This window comes from Pipistrellus hanaki (assembly GCF_964339955.1).
Source record: "Pipistrellus hanaki genome assembly, chromosome: 4".
NCBI lineage: Eukaryota > Metazoa > Chordata > Mammalia > Chiroptera > Vespertilionidae > Pipistrellus > Pipistrellus hanaki.
Window position 1 is genome coordinate 14,178,372 of NC_140506.1, and position 19,393 is coordinate 14,197,764.

The window sequence follows — 19,393 nt, forward strand, 5'->3', positions numbered from 1 at the left end:
GGTAAACATTCACCAACATACCCTATTTCTAAAAAGCCACAGATGAATAATTTCTGCCAATGTCAAAGATCATACATTGTCAGCCTTACCTAACTACATTAAGCTAAAATTTTTTCCACCATTCTTGACATTTCCTGTCCCCTTTTTTGACCAATGTTTTTTTCTTAGGACTTACTACTAATTAATTTATTAATTCTTTTACAGTAGTCTCTCCTTATCTTCAGAGGATATGTTCCAAGATCTGGTGCTAGCTGAGCTTTTTATTAGTGGAGTGTCAAGGCCTAAGAAATGGATGCTTGTATACTAGCCCAGGCATAATCACATCTCTATAAATATTTTTATATTAAGCAAAACATGAGTTTACTCTGTTTCACACTCTGATCAAATATCCCATGATTCATTCTAGCATATCCTTTGTTAATCACTCAGTTATTAACACAATCTACTTGTTTACTACCTGACCCTCACTGTCAACAATTTAAATTTAGAAGCAGAGGTCCCCTTTTAACAAACTTTGTAGTTATCACTTCTGCAACAGTGTCTGCTAAATAGTACTGGTGAATTTGTTCAATGAGCAAAAAAAATAACCAATAAGCAAGTATTGTTTATATAATTCACAGTAGAAAAACAAAGATAAAGTATTTTGTGGCTACCCCTGGATATGAAGAAAATCATTTTCTAGACCAAAAATAAACACATATTAATCCATCACTATGCCATTATGTTATTCATCTTCATGCATTCATCATCACTCAGCATTGAAATTTTCCCACAGGCAATTCAAAGGATGGTGAGTATTTTTCTCCAAAAGTTTACTCTAGAGGAGCTTAATCATGTGCAAAATGAAGCAACATATTTCTCTCTCAAATTTCCTCTTCTGATACCGATACTACCTTTAGTCATAGTAGGGTGCAGAAGAGATTGAATAGACAGACAGGAGGTAAGGAAACTCATCCCCTATTCTTACATGTTTCATTAAACTACTCATAAAGGTTTCAAAATCTATTTCCATTACCTACGAACCATGTGTCACTCAAAGTTACCCAAAAAAATTTGGTAAAATTCATTCTACTCTTTTTGGCTTCACATTTTTCTACTTCCTATTAGTACTTTTCAAATTGCTGGAAAGTATTGTCTATATGTGAAGTGACTTTAATAGAAGCAATGGCAGTATCACCCAAAGTCTACCATGAAAGGTAAAGAGGGACAATTTGAGAGAGCAATGAAAGATGGTTTTGCTTTCAAGATTTTCCTTCCACTTCCAGATTTGAGCTTGGGCATGCTGGGTCCTAGAGAACACAATGTAGGTAAGGACGATCACCCTTATTTATTGTTACTTTCTCTCCAAAGGACTGAAGTTTCCTCCTGGAAATCTTCCATCTGCTTGCCAATCCCCCCAAAAATGAGGGTGCGATGTTGTCAAAACAAGAAAGAGGTGAAAGTCGGAGGATAAAACAAATATTTACCGAGTGCCCAATAGATGCCTGGCAAATCCTGTGCTCTTTTCTATTCTATAAGCTTTTCATTTTCTATATTTTTCCTTTAAATTAATAGAGGGCACCTACATGCATATTTGTGTTAAAAATCAGCAAATGTAACATAGAAAAGAAATTAATATGGGAGATTGGAGGCAGAGAGCAAAGCAAAACTAGTTCATGTGGTTTCTGGAATGTTATTCCACACAAATTAAGTAAAATCCACTGATAGTTGTGAGAGAGGTTGTGCTTTTGAACATCTTTTTTTTTTTTTTTTTTAAATGGGCTGAACAAACCAAGACATGTACATTTCTTGAAATAGTTCCTTGTTTATGTGAACTATTCTGTAACTCAGAGTCATGACACAAATGAGTCACAGCACAACTGCAAGTCCATATATAACAAAGGAGTGCTCGGGGAGGAGATGGTTCCTGTAATAAGAGCTACATGCACATGGGGAGGGCCCCCTGTGCCCAAATTAAGCCTCGGCCACTTGCACATAAATAGCATACCAACATGAGAAACAAATCGAAAAGGCACAGGAAGGCCATGGAACTCTGTTACTAAGATAGAGAGACATGGCCCAGGTGTCATCAGTCACAATGAACTATTTCAAAGAGATAAAAACTGGAAAAGAGCAGGTTTATAGATGGTAATTTTCAGAGCATGCCATACCTAAAGTAAGGATGAATAAGAAATGCCTCCCCACTAACTTTTCTCATCGACTCTGTCCAGGTAGTAACGCTTCCAGGTTTCTTCATGTCTTCCCACATGACTGCTCCCAGTCCACCTCTACTTCTGTGGGATTTCATTTGGTAAATCACATAGAACAGCTATCGAACCATGATTTATGCTCACAGGGAAGACGCTGTCAAATATCCAAGGAGACAGAAAGCACAAGTCACAGGCCGTTTTTCTTGGCCGAGTCCTCAGTGTCAGCCATCCATTTACTCGTAATTGTAGGTGATTATCTTCTCATCAGTCCACTCCCCGCCGCTCAGAAAGGTCGGAAGTACTCTTGCTTGGCTCTGAGAGTCATCCTAGTCTACTCTTAGAAGAGGTCCAAAAATAGAAGGAAGCCGAGTTTCCTTTGTTCCAACCTTTTCAGTAAACATCAGTCTCATCACAGCAAAGCCACGTGCCAGGCAAAGCAGGAAATGAGCAAGGAGGAAATAGTCTATTCTCTGGCTGCATCTCCGTGTGCTAGAGTATTGCATTCGCCAGTGGAGAATCATGTTTGAAGTTATGTTACAACTGTACAAACAAACCACTCATCAAGAAAACACATCACCTTGTTCTCAGCCTGGTGGCAGATTTCACACCAAAAAAATGATTCCTGGTAGACATTCTTAGCAGACCTATACCCATGATCATACAGTAAAATTTCCAACAAATTATCCGAACTCTATGAATAAGCGCTAAATTAAATCCTTCAACCAGTGACCACCTCAAGAAAGCAGCCGTGTCACATGTGGGTAATTTCACAGTCACTGACATTTTATTTTTTGAAAGGAGCAGATATGTATCACCAGAAACTTCTGTTTTTTAATTCTAGGTTTTTAAAAAATAGGTCCCACTCTTAAGGCTTTTTCCTGTGGTCTAAGAACCGAATATATACCGAGTGGCCAGATTATTATGACCACCTGACATTTGTAGGCAAATTAGCTGTACACTGCATCCTATGGGATATGGAAGCAGAAGTCCTGTTCGAACACCTTTGCTGTCTGCAGTTATCAAGAAGAAACATCTCCAATTCGCACAGGAAAAAAGGGTTGGACAGTTGAGCATTGGAAAAAAGTCATGTGATCTGATGAATCACGTTTCCAGTTGCATCATGCAGATGGCAGAGTGAGAATTTCGTGGAAACAGCATTAAAGCATGCACCCCACATGCATGAGTACAATCCTTCAAGCTGGTGGGGGCAGTGTTATGGTTTGGGACATGTTTTCCCAGCATGATGTGGGTCCTTTAATTGGTGTGGAACAAATTATCATTGTATCATTGCTGACCAAGTTCATCCTATCATGTTGATGGCGTATCCCATTGGAGATATCTTCTTCCAACAGGACAATGTGCCATGCCACGGTGCTCATATTGTGCGTAGTGGTTTCAAAACATGAGGGAGACTTTACCTTGCTTAGGTGGCCCCCACAATCACCAGATCTCAATCCAATTGAGCATTTGTGGGGCAAAGTTAAAAGAGCCATCAGGCCGCTGGTTCCACAACCATCAAATCTTACAGAACGAACAGTGCTATTCATCAGGCATGGTGTCAGATTCTTCCCATCACCTTTCAACATCTCATGGAGTCAATGCCAAGAAGAAGAGCCACAGTATTGAAGGCAAAAGGTGGCCCAACAAAGTACTGATGGGGTGGTCATACTAATCTGGCCACTCAGTGCATTTGCCAGGCAGAGTCACAATAGCATTATTAAAAGATCAACTTAGGAGTAAGTTGAAAATTGACAGCCAGTAGATAGGAAAATGTGTGCGCAATTAATGTAACTAGATTTCCTTAAGTCTTTTTCTCACTGAAGAAATAGGAACATGATCCCCTTGATTCTTTCTACCTTATGAAAACATTCATACATGCATTCACACCACAAGAATTCACTAAATGCCCACAAAGTGACCAAGAAAGTGAATCTCAAGCTATCCTGACCTGTGTAACATAATTTGTTCTAAAATCTGTCCCACTCACTACTATGCTTGCCTTCTAGAAGGCAAACCTGGAAACCCCAAGAAAACTAAAATAGTACCATTTTACTTTTTAATATATTTTATTGATTTTTTTACAGAGAGGAAGATAGAGAGATAGAGTTAGAAACATTGATCAGCTGCCTTTTGCACACCCCCTACGGGGGATGTGCCCGCAACCAAGGTACATGTTCTTGACCGGAATCAAACCTGGGACCTTTCAGTCTGCAGGCCGACACTCTATCCACTGAGCCAAATCGGTTTTGGCAATTGTACCATTTTTGACACATTTGAAAAAAGATATTCAGCTGCAGAAAACCTGGGAGCACCTGCTCAAATGCATCCCAAAACCCACTGAAATGAGAGGGTGGCCTGTTCTGGGGACAACGAGCGCTTATTCTGAGATGTCCCTGCCTTCTGTTTCTGAAAAGTGAATACTGGAAGTTTCAGATTTCAGGCTGAGACAATCACAAAACTATGTAGAAGACACACTGGTGTAAATATTTAATATTAAGGAATTAATAGCAAGTTGTTATAGAACTACAGTATCACCATTTTGTGAATGACATAAGCTTAAAATTACAAAGAAACATATGAAAATCGAAAACTACGTCACTCATTAAACTTTCTAAGAGGTTAGAAAGCACCTAAGTCCATATCAATAGGCCAGTTGTTTAAATCAGAGGTTGGCAATTTACCACCAAACCCAGGCGGGCCAAATCCAGCTCATCACCTGTTTTTGTGTTACCCAGCAGCTTTTAAATGTTAAAGGGTTGGGTGAGGGGGGAAGCAAAGGGAGGACTCTAGTTCCTGACACACTGAGGTTATGCGAAATTCAAATGTCAGGTGTACCATTAAAGTTTTATTGGAACACAACCATGTCACTCATTTATATAGTGTCGATGACTGCTTTTCTATTGGGACAGCGGTTAGGGTGGCCCTTAAAATACTTACTGCCCAGAGAAAAGATTTGCTGAGCTCTGGTTTAAATAACAAGATAAAATGTTATACGATGATGACCTTTGGGAGCCACAAGCAGGTTCCTCTGCCCAATCCGTCCCAAATCTTACCCCTCTAACTTCTTTGCCCAATAAGCCTGCCCAGCTTCATCCAGGAAGGGGTTCTTTCTCCTACAGGCAGCTGAGTGAAGGAGCCAAAAGAGCAAAGAGAAAGGTGTCAAAGGGACGTGCACTAAAAAGAGCTAGGAAAACGGATACACGTGGAAAAGCAGGCACATGTGGAGAAGAAAGTTCTAGAGAGTATCGTCCAAGTATCATTCTCAGTCCTCTTTCTCTAAATTGTAAAAGCAAACCCCAAACACCCTATATGGACTCCCACTCTTTTTAATGCCATCTCAGAACCATCTGACTTTGAGACAAACTGTAAAATCATGGGGCCTATCCAATAAATAAGACAGCTCGAAGTAGTAGGCAGAGAATAATTTCCATATTTTATTCAGTAGAGGATCATTAATCTCTCCAGTGAGTAAAATGAACATTTATGTTTTAAAAATTAGTAAGCAAATGAAAACAAGATACTTTCAAAGGCAAGCAAACTGCCATGTGATATGTCCTTTATTTTGACATTTTAAATGCCATAAAATCTGCTAGCACATGCATTTAAATATTACATTTAACATTGTTTCTCAGTTGTTCAGACATGACAATGAAAAGCTTCCTCTCAGCTTGCCATTTGCTATTAAGCCTACAGAGAACATTAGTGGCTGAGAAAAAGTAAAAGCAGTGGCTCGCTGTGTCAGCCAGGTTTATGCATACAGGCATTTTAATCCACAAAATGCAAATGCCCTGAAGTTTTACAAATGACAGCATGCAATGCTGATAAGGTTCATGCTCTGATGTTTTCTTAATACATTTTCTAATCATAGTCAATTTTCAGGGGTAATTTGTCAGCTTCTCCCAGTGCATCAGCTCCGTCATGAGAACAACTTAATCACGCCTGAAGGTGAAAATACCCCTTTCATGACAGAGCCCCATTAGGAAAATAATGATGCCAGAGTCCTCAAGAAGTTAATTAAAGTTCTATAAAGACTTCACAGATACGTCCAGAAGCTGTACCTTAGAACCTTTGCCAAGATGAACCTATCTGGTGCCAACTTCCTCTCTAATTCAAAACTGTCATGATGAATCCCAGGGCTTTCAGAATATGGATAAAAATGAAAAATACTCTCAAGTTATTCTCCTTCCTAGAATACGCTCTAGTCATTCTCACTGCTACGAAACCTGTTGCTGACAGCACATGATTAGCGTTCAAAGGAAAAGCAGTAAGAAGGCTAATAAAAACGTTAGAGGTTAATAAAAATGGCCAGGGGCCTAATCTCTGCAAGGTACATGGCCTACTTGTGAGTCTCCATCCCTTCGCAGGCAAGTCCCTTCCCAGCCCTTTCCTCTGGTGCTCTGAGCAAAAAAGGAAGAGGAGGGAAATTTGATGGACGCCACTATTCAGGGATGATGCTTGGTCACCTGCCTGTGCCCCTTCATGGTTACCCCCAGGGATTTCTTAGCTCCCCCACCTCCTGCCAAAGTGTGAGCAAACCATGGCTGCTTGAGCATAATGAATAGCACTGCCCTGTGCCCAGCCAGATATAAAATCGTCTCATACTCCAGCAGAGACCCACAGGGAGGGACATCTGGAAAGTAAATACATTTCCCTGTGCTGAGACCACTATATTTTATTATACCTAGTTTTTTAAATGCTGCTTCATTCATTATTTACAGTAACAAGTTTGGCCAGAAACTTAGATGGGCTCTTACAGGAAAAGGAAATAAAAATCCAGGGATAAAGAATGAAATGAAAAGAGGAGTCTTTAACTTCACTTAGGTGACATGAGCCTGAAGAAAACCACAAGGACTGGTGAGCATTGTTGCAGAGAGCAACTGAAGGTCCCCATCTGTTTGAACATCCTAATATATAAAAACCAAGGTTTCGTAACAACCAACCGAAGGCTCGACCAAACACTGGAAATCAGTCCTGCAGTCAGTGCTGGGCTGCCATGGTGACCCAGCACTGATTGCCAAGGGGGCTATGAATCAGGCCTGGAAAGAGACCCAAAGAGAGAGGCAGGGTCTGATCTACAGCCTCCATGGCAGCTGTTGATCATCTATTGTCTCTCTCTCTTCGGGCTTCACCAGCAGTCACACCTCTGTTTCTCTCTGGGCATCTGTGGGGGCTGCTGATCAGCCCAGCCTCTCTGATCAGGCCAATAGATAAGCCTGGAGATGCTGACTGGCATAGAAACTGACCAATCAGAAGCAAATTGGCTTGCAGGGGAGGGCAGTTGGGGGCAATCAGGAGGGTAGGGGAGGGAAGTTGGGGGTGAGATCAGGCTGGCAGGGGAGGTCAGTTAGGGGTAATCAGGTAGGCAGAGGCAGTTGGGGGCGAGATCAGGCTGGCAAAGGAAGGCAGTTAGGGGTGATCAGGCAGGCAGTCAGAGAGGTTAGGGGAGATCAGGCAGGCAAGCAGAGGCAGTTAGGGGCAATCAAGCAGGCAGGCAGGTGAGCAGTTAGGAGCCAATGGTCCCATATTATGAGAGGGATGTTTGTTCGACTGCAGGTTTAGGCCCAATCCCGTACCGGCAGCTGGACATCCCCCAAGCAGTCCCCAATTGGAGAGGGTGCAGGCTGGGTTAAGGGAACCCCCACTCTGTGCACAAATTTTGTGCACCAAGCCACTAGTGTAATAATAATCACAGCCAACATTATTCTAAGCACTTTACATATGTTCATGTATTTCATTCTCAAAATAATGTATAAAATAGGTGCCATTATTATCTTTTGAAGATTAATTAACTGAGGCACAAAGAGTTAAAGTAACTTGTTCAAGGTAATATAGCTCACCTTCCACTTACATTGTATTTTCTATGTTTAGGAAATACAGTTCATTTCTCACAAAAAGTTTGAAGTTTCCTGTACAATACTTTATCTAGTAAATATTATCTCTTCAAGCACCTATATTTCTTGACAAAGTACTGAAAGCATTCACAAACTTGAATCTAGCTTAATTAGCTTACTATGTCATGTCTAAAATATATCTTTGATCTTATGTGTTCTTACATTTTACAAATTTTATGCCACACTATCCTACAATAATATTAATGCATAATCTTGACTATGTTAATCAATAAGATACATTCTAGGAGTAGGTAGCAGGGTGAATGAATGTTAATTACTTCAAATGTCTTAATTAACTCCTACTGCTAGTGTTACAGCAATTAACGTTTAAAAATGTTACAGAAGATACATCAGTTTTCTATTGGGTCATGTTGTTGAGCATTACTGAAATCCCATGAAATGGGGAGGTTGAGAATATTCAAAGACTTCTAATCTCAATGAGAAAAACAACTAAAACTAAGGTTGTAGACTCATGGCAGCATATTTCCCTCACACACACCTGCTTCCTGGCTAATTGCTCCTTTCCCTCCTGTCCCCAGGTCACTCTGCACACCAGGAGGCACAGCATGATAATAATCACTTCTCAAGGCACTTGAGGATATTCATCTAGCACTACTGAGGGAGTCAACCTTTCCTTCACTTTTCTAAACCTTCTGTTTCTGAGCCCTGGGAGAGAAATTATGGTGGGTGCTTATTAACCAGTCTGGACCTGATGAGAACCAAATGCAGAGACCAGAGTAATAAATAGAGCCATTTCAGAAGCTAGCTCCTATGATAAATTAAAGATAGCTACTCTTTTTAAAAAGAGCAGACCCCAGAGGTAGAGTCCATTTCCCCTTCTCTTGAGTCTGAGTTGGTCCTGTGGCTTGCTTTAATCAGGAGAAGTCAGCAGACATGAAACAGTCACTCCCAAGGTTGAGCCTTAAGATCTGTGACTTCTGCTTCCTTGGAATCCAACCCAATATTGTGAGATGTCCAAGTCACATATGAAGAGAACTGAAGCACTAGTTGACAGCCCCAACTGAGCTCCCAGCCAACTGCCAGCACCAAGAACGAGTGAGGCGTGAGGCGAGTAAGCCCTCGTGGATGTCTCAATCCAGTCAGACCTCTGGATGAAGTCAGCTCCAGACTGATGCCACATGTGCAGAACCTCTCAGCTGACCTCCATCAACTCAGACTCTTAAGGGGCAATAACTGATAGTTGTTTACACCACTAATTGTTTGAGATGGTTTGTTATGCAGCAATAGATAGCCAAAGCCTTTCTAGACCATCTTAGAGACCAGGATGAAACCAGTTGCTGCTTGCCTCAAAAATGTGAGATTGGCTACAATGGAGCTAAGAAGAACCCTTTCCAGTATAAAGCATGGTGGCTAAGACCATGGACCTAGGAACCAGACTAAGTTTGAATCCTGATTTTGCCTTCTACTAGCTATGTATCAAGTGGAAGCTACTTTACTTTTCTGTGCTTCCGTTTCCCTTTGTGTAAAGTACAGATAGTAGTAATATTCCCTATTTCTTGGGTTTGTTATGAAGAATAAATATCAATATTGGTACATACATGTAGAGCACTTAGAACAGTGCCTGGCACAGAGTAAGAACTCAGAAAATGTTCTCTCTTATTATTATTTATTTTCTAGTCGGTTTTACATCCAAGAAACTACCCGCTCAAAGCTATGTGAGGGTTCTATACTTGGGACAAAGGGATATGGAAAGTGAAGGTGAGGGCCACAGCCATGTCACAGTGACTGTAATAAATGCTAAAGCTTACTGACCTCACAGCAGCACAGGAGAAAAAAAAATAAAAACAGAGTAAATGCTCCGATTATAGGTCATTCATAACAGAAATGTCTGACAATTACTCAAACTTCATCTGAGGATAAACTACTCCCAGGTATAAGGATCCACATTTTGGGAACCTTGTAACTGATTTCTGTTCATTAAGAGGATTGAGCTTTACATACATACCCTGCAGTCCTGGAAAGTTATTTTCTCTGGCATTATCTAAGCTATCATCACACTCATATCAACTTTGTTTTTAAATATTATTTTCTAGGTCACTAAAACAAACAGGTCAGGTTACAGATCACGGCAGTATTTACATAGGTCATAAAATTAATCCTTAATACTGGGTTAGTTCATTGTTTTGGTTGTTTACTGTTTTGTTCTGATTTTTTGGCCATATCATATACATACTCTGGAAAACTGCTTATTGTTAAATGTTTCTTAAATAAGTGAAATATAGTTGTAATTCATTCATTTTACTATAGGATTAGAATTACTAGTAAGTTGTATTTTTGTCCCAGAATATTGTCTCTTTTATAGTTTAAAATTATATAAGGATCTATATCTACTTTCTTCAAAAGTAATCATCCCAAGTGAATTAATACATAGTAGGGTAAGTTTAAGCTTTTAAAATATTGGTATTCTGTCTCGGCTCTTGAACATCCAATTACAGCACTTTTCATGGGATTTTTTCACTAGAGCCCCAAAGCTCTCTATTTGTCATTTCCACATATTAATTCACAAAATTATTATAGATTCAATTATACTACTCATATTCTGACCTTTGGACATGGTTCCATCTGTTTTTCAAGACAACTATGATGGATCCATAAATTTATACCCAAGGAGCTCAATCAATTAGAAGATCTGGGAAAATGTGTCAGGTTCATGCCTAGCTTCAGCATGATAACATCACTCATCTACATTAGTTATTCTTTTCAAATTATTTATAAGCCTTAGGTCAGCTTGAAAGAAATTGATATTTTCATTTCATGTTTGATAATCCTGCCTTAACTGATGACAATCAAGATGCAAATTAATTGCAAATTATGTGAAGGATACATAAATTAAAAACTATGAAATTTAAATTATTAATGCAGTAGTAATTCAGCTTTCAGGTTTCTTCTGCAAACAACAACAAATTCACCTATTTTTATTCTACTCAATGCAAACTAAACTTGGTATTTTTTTTTTAATGTTTTTATTCATATCAGAGGGGAAAAGAGAGGGAGAGAGAGAGAGAAACATCTATGATATGAGAGAATCATTGATCAGCTGCCTCCTGCATATCCCACACTGGGGATCAAGCCCACAACCTGGACATGTGCCCTGACAGGGAATCAAACCATGACCTCTTGGTTCAACCACTGAGCAACACTGGCTGGGCTAAATTTGGTATTTTAAATAGAAGCATGGAACATTAGAGGTTATGATTTTCTTTCCTTCCTAACTTTTCAAATCCCTCCTTTTTACCCTTCCATTATCTCCTTTGTCTCAGTGCTTTGAACCCTACTCTTTTATGTCTGTTTAACTTTGACCCTATGTCACTATAGATCTTGTCAATTACACACTATTCTGCTTCAGTTTAAGATGTCATCCTCACTATTTTGTATTTTATGTTATTTACATCAGTGTTTTCAAAGGACTGAACCAGTTCCACCACAAAAACAACAAAAGTTTGTTTTCCCAAGGGCATTTGCAGGTTTATGGATATTGTGCTATATTTGATTATACACCAAAAAAAGTTTAATAATATATACCATTTCAGTAACTTTATTGGGAGTAATTGCTGGGAATACTTCTGCATCTACTATAATATTTAGATGATCACAGCAAAGAATGCAAGTAAATCAAAAGTTAACCGTGGGAAAAAAAACAAACAAAAAAAAAAACTTCCTATGAAAAAGAAAGCCTAGTGACATGGAAAAAGTATCCAGATTAGGAATAGGTTATATTCATTATTCTTTGAATAAGAACACAATCAAAGTTTCCAGACTAGTAAAGTTTTGCTTTACTTGCATTTGTTTTACATAACTTGACTCATCCAGGTTTTCAATGCTTAAATTAACAAAGTATTTCTAAAACAAACTGTGAACATGTCTAACTAATAAAATTGATTTAATTGGAATATAAGACATTTTACCAACTTTTCTTTTTAGAAACAAAGATGGGTACAATTTCATCAACAAATAAAATATTAATAAAGGAAACCATTTGATAAAATGTATTTTGAGTTTCTCAGATACAAATGTCAGAAGTCTCAAAGAACTTCTCTACAAATTCTAAATCTTGATTTTACCATGATTTGTGTAAAGTGTTTTTAAATAGCATATATAAATAACCCTAATAATAGCTAAATTCAAGTGCACATATGTTTAGCAACATTATTTCTGGGGGGTGGGGGGAAATGTCACAAATGTTTACCTGGCAAGGCTGTTTCATTTTAATGGCTATGACATGGTATCTGTAACAGCAGAGCTCACAGGTCCAGGAGCCCCTCTCACTGATCCACTTTAGCAGGCACAGCTGATGTGTATATCGAACTGACCCGTCACATCGGCAGGGGTTCAACAGCTCCCCCTGAAAACAAAAGAGCTCAGTGTGAGTATGGTATTTGTGTCTCGATTTTAAACATCTAACACCTGCTTTCTTCTCTTTCAAAGCTAGTTACCCAGGATATCTGCATCAAACTCTACCCTAGAAAATGAAATGTTTATGCCTCTGATGAGAATGAAACTAAAGTCTTAAAACTCTTTTGAAGATACTGCTTAGGGTTATGACATAAATGTTCTACCCACATACAAACTGTCTGCAAGATGTAGCTCCCAATACTCCTAGGGGAGAGCTGTACTATTAAACCTCTTTAATAACTTTTAAGTGGATGGTCAGATGCATTTCCTCTGCAGTTATTCTTAATCATTGCTAAAGGAGAAATGCATGGCATCCCAGAAAGCAGCCTGCAATAGCATGAGGCTTTTATTTTCTTCTAAAGGTAGCATCATAAATATTGACTTGGGGCACCATATTCCCGAAAGCCTTCATAGTCTTATTGCAATTTCCTTACTTTTAAAAATAATAAACCTAATGTTTTCTCAGACCACGCATTTTATAAGAGTAATATATTATCCCAATGTATTCATGAGCACTCTCATGTAAGTCTGCATGCACCTTCAATGGGGTTTATATTTTAGAACTGATCCTAATAAAATATAAAGTATGAAGTTGTCTAAATAGCCTCTCTTTCACACAGGGCAAAAGTACATTCCTGTTTCTCCTGTGAAAGTGTAACACGCTTGTCACATCGTGAGATGAAGTCACCAAAATTTGCAAGAAGGAAAGACTCTGCCCTCCTGGTTTTGACATGACTCACCCCAGTTTGCATTCTAAGGCAATCTGCCTCAGGATACATTTGTAGGAAAAGGAAATAGGTTTGTGTCTATGTATAGACCAAAATCCATTCCATAAATAAAAGATACTCATGGCGTTATCATTAAAACACCTGAGGAATGTGTAACTGATAAATCAGATGGGGGGAGGAAGGGGAGAGTGAAGATCAAATGAAACCCTGAATTCGTCACTGGGACAATTTCATCTGCCTACACAGAAATGGAAAGGGAACCACACAGTACACACCCCTCACTCAGTCCAGGGACCAGACCAGCCACACCGCGGTGCCACCGAGAAGCCGGCGCTGTCCGTGGTGCTGAAAGGTCGGCCGTCGCGAGAGACACCAGACAGGACAGACAGACCATCCTCGCCCGAGCCCCACCGCGGCTGCCGCGGCTCCCTTCCGCCGGGCCCTACCTGCTCGGCGCCCTGGAAGCAGATCTTGCAGATGGGCTGGTGGTGCTGGTGCTGGTGCTCGGCACGCTGGTCGCCGCAGCCGCCAACGCCGCCGCCGCTGCTGCTGCTGCGGCTGCTGCACATTGAGCGCGTCTCGGGCTGCTCGCCGGCGCCCTGCCGCTCGCCCTCTCCTCCCTCTCCGGCCTTCGGCTCCCCGGGGCTGCCCTTCCCCGCCGCCGCTTCGGGGACCGCCGCCTCTGGAAGGCTCTTCGGACGTTCCCCGGAGTCGCCAGCCACCGACACCTCCTGGCCCGCGGGTGGCAGGGGCGGCAGCTCGTCCGCGCCCCGGCGCCGCGGGACCAGCCCCGCCGGCGGCTCGGCGGGCTCCGCGGGGCGCTCGGGGGACGCGGGCGGCGCGGGCAGTGGCGGCGGGTAGCGCGGGGGCGAGGAGGGCACTGAAGTCGGTTCCCCCGGGGGTGGCGGCGGCGGCGGCTCGGCGTCCCCGCTCTCTGCCCCGCGGCTCCAACTGCTGCCCCGGCCGCCCTCCGAGCTCATGGTGGTGCCGCCGCCGCCCTCCGGCAGCCCCGCTGGAGGGCCGGGCTGGGGCCGCCGCCGCAGGGAGAGCGGAGCGGGAGGAAGGAGGAGGAGGAGGGAGGGTGGGGGACGGGGGCTGGGGCTCCGGGGCGGGGGCGGGACGGGGAGGGGACGCGGAGGGCCCGGCGGAGGCGGCAGAGGCTGCTGCTCCCGGAGCCGCCGGCTCGGCTCTGGCGGAGGCGGCGCCTGGATTCGGCGGCGCGTGAGAGCCGCGGGGGGCGGAGGCGCCGGGCGGAGGGCGGAGCAGCGAGCGGAGCGGTGGGCTGGCGAGGAGGTCTGAGGAGGGACCCAGCGTGGAGCCCGTTAGGAGGGGCGGAGGGGGCGTTCCGGGCTGGGAGTGAGGTGCAGGGAGGACCCGCCTGAATTCGGGGGCGGGGGAATCCCTCAGACCCTCCACCGACCCCGCCCCGAGCGCTCACGTCGGTTCCGGGGCGGACTACCCCTCCGAACCGCGCGCCACTGCGGCTCTGAGAGCCGGGAGGAGTGGGGGGGCGGGGGGGCGGGGTGGGGGGAGATAGTCGTAGGCCGCCGGACCAGAAACCGTTACCCGGTGGGCGAGTGGGACGCTGGTGCGCTGGGCGGGGGGAGACCGAGCTGGGGACTCGCGTGGGCATGGAATCGCGTGCGGCGGGCACCCAGGTCGCGCCCGAGCCCTCTGAGCCGAGGGCGCGGGAAAAGGGCGCGTGGAACCCGGAGATGGTAACGGCCTCCTCCCTGGGACTGCTCCCTACCCTCTCAGCCCTCTCCCTCAAGGGCACGCTCACTGTGCCACCAAAGTCCTAAAAGCAAAAGTCTCTGGAACCCGTGTCCTCCCTCTGTCTTCTTGGCCTCCCTCCCGGCTGCAGTGAGTATCCGGATTTATTCGTAAATATCTTGGTGACATTGTAAGTATCTTGGGTCGTTCCGTGGAGTGGTTCCTCCTAGTGCCACGGTCTGTGGCGAGTGGTCACTGTTACCCTTGTGTAGAGGACTCAAATGACTCCTCTCCTCCCTTAAAGTGTCTGCAACCTCGGATCTCAGTTTTACTCACCCCAAAGAAAGCTTCTCTGCAAGAACACTCCGCAAAACCTCTCTGGGGCTCATCTTCCAGCAGAACCACAGTCCCCTCTGTTCTTTTCTGAAAATAAACTCAAGCCTGCAGGGAAATAGATGAGACCCGTGCACATCGTACAGTGTAAAATCACAAAGCATTGGATTTGTGTGCTGCAGTGTGTCTACCAGTGTGACTCTCCAAATCAATGATGACTTTCACCAGTGAAACACTTTTAAGATCTTGGCCACAGCAGACTCGCATTGGACAGTCATTTTGGCTGCATTGAACATCTGAAGACCCAGATAGGCAAAGTAACTTGTTCAAGGTCATAGGACTGTTAACAAAGAACTTTTGAGCTCCCTGGCTGCAGATTTTCTGGCTCAAACAATTATCTCTTCCCCCTCCTCCCCCCAATCTTCTCTCCTGCTTCCTAAAAAACAGTATTGCAGTACATGTGTTTGACAGCGCTGATTCCTGTTAACAGTTAGATGTTCTGAAATGGTCGAGATAAACTACCAGCTTAAATTAATAATTGTTCCATTATGCATTTTGGCAGTAAAAAAAAAGTATAGTTGGTTTTAAATAAATGCCCCAGCTCTTTTGATAGAAATTGGTTTGGTTGGAAAACAGAGAAAGAACGTAGTAAAAAGAAGTCAAGAAAGCTGTCACAAATGGTCCCAGATGAAATAGTTGCCAGGACTATCCTCTAACACTTAGCCCCCCTCAGACTAGCGTATTTTTGGTAGCAAAGTGGCAGGCAGCAAGCACATTTTTAAAATAATAATCCTTGAATGCCCTAGGAACTTATCACATTGAAGAAATGTGGTTGTAGATATGCTTTCATTTTCCGTCATCACCTGTCAAAATGACATTGCACAAGTCTGTATATTGCCAGTCTTATGCTATCATAAGCCTTGATCTTAAGTTTGTGAGATAAAAGGTGTCTAAATTGGTTCTTTTTTTAAAATCCCCTAAATAATTCAGTTTGTGACTAGTAAGCTTCTACCAGGTGTAACAAAGTACATTATTATTTGAAGGATAGCATAAAAGCTGTGGATTCTGGCTAAACAATGCAGAATGACTCACCCAGCAAAGTCACATGGGTAAAGGAGGCAGCAGCCACAGCGCTTGATGGTTTTAGAAAAATAACTCAGTTGATGGTTTTAGAAAAACAACTCTTGTAAGAAAAAATTAACTTTCCTTGATATGGTGAGTAACCACATAAAAACATTATCCTTTGACCTCCAGAGTTCATCACTCCCTGAAAAGAGAAATTTGTTCATGATCTTCCATTAGCTCAGTGAGTCTTCAATGGACCAAGGAAAAACACCTTTGTAACTGACCTCACCCTCTTCTGTAAAAATAGAGAATAATGGGGACACAGAACAGATGAACCACACTCAGTTGTTGGCACCCAAGTGGAAGAAATGATAACACACTGACACAGGATGAAGAACAGGGCACCCACGGGACTGGCAGCCATCCAACAGCTGATGTGCATACACCAACTAAAAAAAACACACACACACACAAAAAAAAAAAAAAAAAAAAAAAAAAAAAATGAGGGGCCCAGTGGATGTGGCTCCATAGGTTGAGCATCGTCCCATGCACCAATAGGTTGCTGGTTGGATTCCTGGTCAGTGGGTTGTGGGTTCGATCCCTAGTAGGGGGCCTACAGGAGGCAGCCAATTGATGCTTCTCTCTCATCCATGTTTCTATGGGGGAAGAGCCAATTCTATCAATTTGAGCAAATACTACAAGTCACATCACTTCAACCTATATAAGTTAGCAGAAAGATATAAATATAATAATACAACAAATCCTTGAAAAGTTTCCATTCCCATGTGTCCCTTCTTCCACCACACACATACACACACACACACACACACACACACACACACACACACACTGAAATGTACCCTTCACCAAAAGAGGTCTTTCAATGTGAAGATGTAAACCCTTTAAAAACCTGGATTTTCTTGAGTCGAATCCAAGCATAAGTGAAAGGAGGGAGGGGCCCAGGCAAGTATGTCCAAAAAAGTATTTAATGACATTACTAGATATCTATTGTATATTCTCTTTGAACTTCCCCAGTGACTACATCCTGTTGGTGTCCCCTGGAGTCACTTCAGGGTTGTTAGATAGGAAACAATTCGGGCTACACTGGGTCAGATTGGTTTCAGAATGACCTTGGAGCTAAATTAGATATAATGACTTTGCTACATCCTCCACAAAGGGAGAGTTAGCCTAGGGAGCTCTTCAGAATTGCTTTTCAATTCTATTAAGTGTAGCCCTTACAGATGCTCCATAATTGTTCACTTGGCACCTTTGTGGGTGCATGAACTTGTCCTTGTGGCCACTGAGTACAATGCATAGAATCCTCAGTTGTTTTTCAAGAAGCTGGGAAGAAAAAAATTAAGAACTCTGTTACAGAGCAAGAGATTAAGTTGTGTGGGTGGGAGGGTTTGATTTTTAAAGAGGGTGGCAAAGCACAATCTGTGTATTGTGAGTCCTCCATACAGAGTGAACTCAGTTGTACAGCTGAATAGAAGCAGTGTCTACACATAACATAGTGCCATGTGCAGACAAGGCCACCATGTATGTCTCCTATTCTAACCTCTCCACTGAACTCAAGACTTAGATGTCACATTACCTCCTTGACTGCTCTACTTAGATACCTATCAGTCATTGCGAACTGACCCAGTCCAAAAGCAAACAACACCCCCAAACTTGCTAGTTTCCCAGTCTTCATTATGCCAGTAAATCAGGTGTTTATCCAGTTGCTTGAACAAAAATCCTTGGAGACATCCTAGACTTGAATTTTTCATATCATGTAGTCAGTGTATTAAAAAATTCTTCCAAAGTTCACTACTGCTATTCAGCTTCACCCCCACCATCCCAGTTCAAACCACCATCATGGTGCCCCAACACTATCAAAATAGCCCCCTGTCACCCTGTTTCTTACCCTTGAATCTATCTCCTATAGCAGCCAGGATGGTGCTATTCAAATGTAAGTCCAGCCATGTCATTCCCCTGGCTCAGTACCCAGCAATGGCTTTCCATCCCATTTCATGCAACATCAAAAATCTTAGCATGTCCTACAAGTCTTCACTATCTCCTGGTACAGCTCTGAGGAGTCACCACCCTGTCTCCCATCCCTGTTATTCCTTCCTGCCCTAGGCTGAACTTAACTATTCCTTTTCCCTCTTCTTCCATTAGTTATGGCTCACTCCATCTCTTCACTTAGATTTTTGCTCAGAGAAACCTCATAAAAAAGATGACCCCTCCACTTCAATTTTAACTCTAACCATTGCCCAGTTTTACTCTTTTCCATATTGATTTACTATTAACATTATACATTTATATAGTGTGCATTTTTGTTTGCTCCTTTTCAAATCTAACATCTTTACCAAAACACTGGCTTCATCAAATAATTGGGGGTTTTCGCTCCGCTGTTGCCAGTACCTAGAACAGTGCCTGGTTCTAGTAGTGCTCAGCCGGTATTTATTGAACAAATATATGAATGATTCAGGTGATCAAGCTGGTAATTATTAATCAGCCTCGGTGTTGAAGGCATGGTGCAGCTCGTTAAACTGTAGTTTCCAGGTGGGAATGCAATCTGTGAGACAAAGATGCAGTCATAGCATTTTGATGTGCTCCATGTCAGCGGTCGCCAACCGGTGGTCTTCGGACCACTGGTGGTCTATGAGGTCCGAAAGGTTAGCAACTGCTGCTCCATGTGATACAAAATTTATTTTTGCTGTTTAACCAAATTAACTAAAACTATTCTGTTCTCTATGCCGAGACTGGTTTTGCTCAGTGGATAGAGCATTGGCTTGGGAACTGAAAGGTCCCGGGTTCGATTCTGGTCAAGGGCATATATTGTACCTTGGTTGTGGGCACATCCGGTAGGGGGTGTGCAAGAGGCAGCTGATCGATGACTCTCTCTCATCAATGTTTCTACTCTCTATCCCTCTGTCTTCCTCTCTGTAAAATATCAATAAAATATATTTTTTAAAAATAATAAATAAAACTATTCTGTTCTCTTAGTAATTTGTAGTTGTTACCTAATTAGTCATTTGCTACCACCATATATAAGAAAAGTCAAAGTTTTGGTTGA

General features: G+C 42.5%; 1 protein-coding gene across 2 annotated transcripts in view; it reads right to left on the minus strand.

Moving 5' to 3' along the window:
- The window catches only part of MARCHF11 (membrane associated ring-CH-type finger 11), an 83,707-nt gene extending 69,209 nt beyond the window's left edge, over window positions 1-14,498 (minus strand). Inside the window, exons 1-2 of one of the 2 annotated variants that reach the window (XM_084881654.1) lie at window positions 13,668-14,498; window positions 12,288-12,443 (exon numbers count right to left, since the gene is read on the minus strand). In XM_084881654.1, coding sequence (XP_084737780.1) covers window positions 12,288-12,443; window positions 13,668-14,201 — 690 coding nt within the window. In that variant the 5' untranslated portion in view covers window positions 14,202-14,498. The remainder of the gene's footprint in view (window positions 1-12,287; window positions 12,444-13,667) is intronic. The other variant, XM_084881655.1, reaches the window with a different exon arrangement.
- Between the last annotated feature and the right edge of the window lie 4,895 nt (window positions 14,499-19,393).